Here is a 6,512-nt window from a genome sequence, read left to right on the forward strand (position 1 = left end):
TACGTCCTTTGGGCAGAGGATCTGTTGCCCAGCAACAACGAAACATCTCTCACGTTCAGCCCAGATGGAGTCTGATGCCCCGAAATTCCGATTTCCCCACAATCCAGCCAAGTCCCAAGAAAGGTATTCTCTATAACTTTAATATTATTATACGAAAACCTGAATAAAATTATAAACGAAACACGGTTCACACCACCTTCCCTTGAACCGAAATAGGTTTACGAGGAAAAAACTTCATTATGACTTGAAAAGCAAGGTTGTTCAATATATTCCGAGACAGAATAGACCCGAAGAGAATTGTAGGGTGGACTTCATAAAAAAAAAAAAAAGTAATTCCCTGTTGGCTTGGACGAAAAAGAAGTTCCCTAAAACTATATAAATTACCTTTCCCAAGTCAACCTTGCAGAAAATATAATCAGTGTGGGCAAAAAAAGTACGTTGTAAGAAAATCAAAACCCACAAACATAGAACAATTTAAGATATATAGATTTTCAAGGAATTTTGCTGTTATTAATTATACTTTTGTGACTCGTCGGTTTTAGAAGTTATAATTAAATGAGGGAATTATATATATATATATATATATATATATATATATATATATATATATATATATATATATATATATATATATATATATATATATATATATATATATATATATATATATATATATATATATATATATATAAGTCTGTGTGCGTGTGTGTACTTCTAGCGTGCTTTTTTTGATATAGCAAAAGCCTTTATTACTCTATTACGGTCTTTGCCTACTTTAAAGATTAATTTCAGTTTCATATTTATTAGAATGCATTTCCTGTTGTGGTCTGACATTACCATTTTAGTTAAAGAAATATCAGCTTCCTTGCTATAGATGATAAAGACGAGACGGATGTACCATTTATTCACATCTCAATAGTATCTCTTCATTTATGCAGCTGAAGCTGAGTTACCCTTTCCCAACTTCCTGGTAACGCAGTGATACCAATGCACTTTTGTTAGTATCGTGCCCATTGGGTATTATCAGTGCTCATTATCCTGAAGCCATTAGTTCATAGATTTCTGATTTCGAAGAATTAAACACTCCCTGTTCTTGAAATTCTCTTTTATTCAAAATTTGTCCTAAAGTTTATGAACATACGATTTAGTATAATAATTTAATATTAGTTTGTGAATGAGGCTCTGTTGCCTGCTCTTCATTGGCTTAGCTATTAACTCTTTTCAGGTCGATCTAACTATGTCTCGTGTGGCGACCATAGTCTTGAACCAGGCCAAAACAGTCAGCATCCAATCGAGGATTTCCCAGAAAATATCCAAGGAATGAATACTGTAGCTGGACTTTCCAGGTGTGTTTTGTGATGAAATTTTGCATATCGACAAAGTAGACAACTTATGTAATACGTAATTCATTCTAGGATTAACCATTTATTTTCTATATTCTGAACTTAATCTAGCATCACTTCCCAAGAGCAACAATACGTTATAGTAATTGCGTGTTATGACTTAAAATGAATGTAGAGGCCCGTAGCAGCTATCTCTGTTACAATAATTTTCGACTAAGATGTACTCATACGTTACCCAAGTTCATTTTGATACTATATCTGAAATATGTATTGCAGAACTAATGTCATACTCTGATGGCTGACTGTCTTTTGCAGGGAACCTCTCCTGCCTCTACTATAAGTATTTCATGCAGCACTTTCCGCCTGAAGAGTTGCAGACATTCGTATTTGAGGATTGCTGGAGTAAATCTCTATGAAACGTGAGTCTCTACTACTCTATCATGTATGCTTCCCAGATGTGTCTCTGATACATATAATCATCCTTGTTAATGAACGTCATAACTTCATAAAAGATTAAGAACTGCTCTTCAACCTAAGGTTGCAATTATAGCGCAGAAGTAGAGTCAAAGATTGTCTACTTTTTCATCATAAGTGAAATTATAAGGCATTTTCTTTGACACTGTCCTTATTTGTTTCAAATAAGGACAGAATAACGTTACTCACTTATAAGGCCAGTTTAGGTGTAATCATCATTTAAAGCAATGAGAAACTGGAAAAATTTCGTCCGATATAATGGGGTCCTTCACCATTAAAATAATTTGTTGCAAGTTGCTGGAATTGTAAAAATTGCAATTATCACTATTCCCAAAACGTTATATCAACGTATATTTCTTTCGATTTCAGTGCGATTTTTCTTAATCACTGATAATGAATTGCATTGCATCATCCTCAATCCATATTTAGGAGATGCTATCATTACGAATAATCCTTTTACTATAAACGCACATATCACCATCATCTGAAATTTGCACCGTCTTCATTTGCTTTGTTACGTATAAAACGTCTAAATGTTAAATAAGAATTATAACTGTTCGAATCCTCTTTTATGATGATGAAATGGGCCGTTTCTTATCCTTCCGACTCAAGTACTAAAGTTAATTTATATATATTATTAGAGACCTTATAGCAGATTCTATCAAAAGGATTATTTTGAACAATCCGATAGAAATTCGTGCTCTAAATATATGAAATGTGTATCTTCCCTAAAATGACGGACTGTAACACGTGTAAATTCTAGGCATCTACCGTTGGAGAAACGAAAAACTGATAAGATCCGCTTTTTATCAGTGAGTGATATTTATCTTGTGCTGAGTTGTAAGAATGTCAGAGATTATGAGGCAGAGGTTAAAGAATTTGAGAAATATTAAAGATATGGCATATGATTTACATAACTAATACCTATTTACCATAGATTTTTATCAAGAAATTTACTTATCATCATGGATAATATTAGATCTAAAGTTATTATTACCATTGATAGTATTGATCTTGTATCCATCATTCACAGAGCTCCTGTTTTCATAGGGTAAAATCCTAAAAGGTTGTTAACTGACATTATATGTCACAGTAGAGAGTGTCCTTATTTGAAACAAGTGAACAACAAAACATATAGAATAATAGATCAATAAGAAATATACATTTTTCAAGCTATCAACCAAATACGTCCATAAAAACATTGATGGAAGAATTTATGTTCATATGTGATGGACAGTACCAAAACTGTTTTATATTATATTAAGAAAAATCCTTACTCAGTGTTGGAATAAAGGTTTATTAATTAACGAATATATTCGATCATAGGTACTGCGGGAGAAATGATGGACTGACAACAGCGAGCAGTACTAATTACATGGGAATTCTCTTTAGAACTGGGAGCAGTCGAAGACGAGGGAGAGGTTTCTCCTGCACAGTGTCTGCCTCAGGTGAAGATAACTATCGTTTTACTTCTGGCATTAGACAAGAATTTATCTTCTACTCTTTTTACAATAAAAAACGACCCAAATGGAAAGGACAGTCATTAGTTGTTCCGGTTGCTCTTAAACACGTAGGTCCTCCTTCTCCTGCTTCCCTGAGATCATGAATTATTATCTTTGTATTCAAATCCATAAACTGTCTTTTTCAGGAAGGATATAACTAAAATGTTCAGCAGCAGTCAAAAGCGTGATGTAACTTCTGAAATCCTTCTCTCACTCTCACTTTGTCATAATAATTATTATTTTTCTTGATGTCTCCTGCATAAAATTTTAACAATGCGTACTGGATTACTTTCATTAAAATAGGTCCTAGAAAAGTGAACTTTATGTGGCAAGCACAAATTTTCTGCCATTAGTATTACTGTTGTTTATTAGTAATAATAACAGTATATTGCAGAATAACAGATGTACACCGGCTCGACAACTAGCTTCCACGGCATATATTTTGTTTACATTTTAATAACTAAAATAGGATAAAACAAAGGAAGATAGCAGTGAATGACATCATAGCTGATAAGAAATAACCAAAAACAGATGGCAACTGAAACACCAGATTGAAAAAAATATATAACATAAAGTTGGATAAAAGTAGCCCAATAATGTAGGGAGCTCCGATATATCCCAAGCAATGAGACACTGAATATATGTAACTTTTCATTTTGTTAATTTCAGAAGTGCCAACAACAGCAAGCACCAAAGCGCCTGCCCCTTCAACGAGCTCAGGTTCTGCTGCAACAGAAGCAACGTCTTGTGGTAAAGAAATTGTTACAACCTCGAGTCAGTTTGGCAATAATAATGTTATAAATTATAAAAAAAATGAAATTAAATACTTCCATTCAATATGCATTTTTAATCCTCAGCAGTTCGTCTGGTTACTCAGTAAAGTATATGATCAGTAATAAAAAGTTTCATCTCTCTCTCTCTCTCTCTCTCTCTCTCTCTCTCATTAACAGAAAAATAAAACTGTCATCAACATTTTATCCACATTCAATCGCAGTTATAATTCACTTCTTTTATATCTTTTCCAGAACCTTGTGGTACGGTGAACCGTGCCACGCGAATAGTTGGTGGAGTGGAGACTGAAGTCAATGAATACCCTTGGCAGGCAGCTCTTGTTTATGCTGGAACAAACATAGTCTTTTGCGGCGGCTCTTTGCTCAACGATGAACTTGTATTCACGGCAGGACATTGTATCGATGCGTAAGTAACAGTTATTACCTATTCTTGAAGTTCTTCAGAGTCCCAGTAATTACATGAGATTTAGCCATGCTACAGCTTTGTCCAAATTCAACGACAAATAAAAAAAAAAAAAGTTGATTCCGAGGGCAGGCGAAGTTCCTATACTTCTGTTGTATTGTACGTAAAAGTATTCAAAATTGTTGTATACGTGAGATTTGTACCTAACCTTGATGGTTGCTGATTATCAGACTGGTTGGAAAAGTGCTAGTGGTAGCTGCTGTTAAAATCAGAAGAGTAATGTTTAAGATTCCCCCGTCCAAAGTTAAAAACCATACAACAGCTTAATTAAAGACGTTACTTGGCATTATACTAATGGTAATTATGAATGACTGACCCATCATCTATAATGTTCATAGCGTGATTAGTTGAAGGTACCTTCAGCAAAATAAAATTTCTGTTATTCTCTTTCTACTAAAACAACGACCTTGTCAAGACCTATAGAGACCTATTGTTACCATGGGTTGTCCATTCTCTCTTAGATGGAAGTGGAAGCACTTCTCTGAGTAATAAGATGAATGAGGCAGATACAGGAGTGTGCCACTGCTTCATCTCCCGAAACAAATGTGATTCCCTTTTTTTTCGCCAACTTATGTCTGATGCAACTTTTCATAGCGTTCGAGGTTAGGTCGCTTAGTCTTTGACTAAACAGTTTTCCACAGAGCAATGAAGCTGATGCCCATCAGTTTAGGGCGATTCTAGAGGTAGCTGCAATACATGATAATCTAATTCTGTGCATTGATAAGAGCTTTGCATCCGGACGTACCTTATTCATCTGAATACTGCTAGAGTCGAATCAGCTTATAGAAACATACGAGGTTCTATATAATCTAAGGCTTTATTACCTGATCCAACTCTGCCGATGTAGGCCGCTCATTTATTTGCCATATACAGCAACATATCCTTTTACCTCAGTAGTTGCATTCTGCTTTCGAAACTTTATAACTTCGAAGCTTTGTTTCAATATTAAAGTATTTTTTGGTTTTGCAAAGTACAGTATTGATACAACTTCAGTGGGTTATACGAATTTAAATGAATGCTCCTTTGTAAAACTACAAGTTCGTTAAGGCCAGATCACTTTTAGTGAGTCGTGTTGAGAGAAGGATTTATCCAAGTAAAAAATAATTCTTGACACTTGATTGATTGATTGTGAATTATATCTGGCGTCACAACATCTGGGTAATTGACACGAAAATAAATTAAATAGAAAAAATTAAATTTCTAATAAATTTCATATAGAAATATCAAAAAATATATTATAAAAATTTTCTTCATATATATAAGTTCTTACATAGACAATCTATGTATAATTTAAGTTTGGTTGAAGACGCCCGCCTCCCTCATATAGATATATAACTGCTCTATATTACAATCCTTTCCAAGAATTGTAGCTAGGATAAAATTACCTACTCTGTCACGATTCCAAGACAGGAACCTATGTCTCAAATTCCCGAATCTGGGACATTCAATCAACAAATGTTTCACAGTAAAGGGCAGAGTGCAGTTCTCGCAAAACGGAGGATTTTCACGAGACATCAAGAACCCATGTGTGAGTCTTGTATGTCCAATCCTCAATCTGCACAACATCGTTTCTTGTCTCCTTGGCATATTCGGATGTGACCAAGGAGACACTGATGACGTGATACTCCGCATTTTTTGATTAGTTAAAATATCCTCCCACTGGGACTGTCAACATTTTTTAACTCTCTGACCTACTAGAGGATACAAATCCCGATATGGTAGTAGGCATCTTGTAGGTTCTGGGGAGTTGACCGCAGACTTTGCAAGTTGGTCAGCTTTTTCATTCCCAGCCACCCAACCTGGGAAGGCACCCAACAGAACTTTATTTCTTCCCACTTCTTTTTAGTAAAAGCAGTCATTCCAATATATCTAAAATCAGAGGGTTTAAAGGGTTGAAAGATTCCAGTGACTGAAGAACACTTCTTGAGTCACAATATAT

The 6,512-nt window shown here is 34.7% G+C and overlaps 1 protein-coding gene across 1 annotated transcript in view; it reads left to right on the top strand.

Moving 5' to 3' along the window:
* Positions 1-6,512, top strand: part of LOC135211402 (transmembrane protease serine 9-like) — a 46,312-nt gene that overhangs the window by 5,474 nt on the left and 34,326 nt on the right. Inside the window, exons 2-6 of the mRNA XM_064244714.1 lie at positions 1-123; positions 1,226-1,346; positions 3,144-3,387; positions 3,989-4,097; positions 4,345-4,516. The exon at positions 1-123 is cut by the window's left edge and continues 8 nt beyond it. Coding sequence (XP_064100784.1) covers positions 1-123; positions 1,226-1,346; positions 3,144-3,387; positions 3,989-4,097; positions 4,345-4,516 — 769 coding nt within the window. The remainder of the gene's footprint in view (positions 124-1,225; positions 1,347-3,143; positions 3,388-3,988; positions 4,098-4,344; positions 4,517-6,512) is intronic.

Source organism: Macrobrachium nipponense, chromosome 4 (genome assembly GCF_015104395.2).
Source record: "Macrobrachium nipponense isolate FS-2020 chromosome 4, ASM1510439v2, whole genome shotgun sequence".
Lineage (NCBI taxonomy): Eukaryota > Metazoa > Arthropoda > Malacostraca > Decapoda > Palaemonidae > Macrobrachium > Macrobrachium nipponense.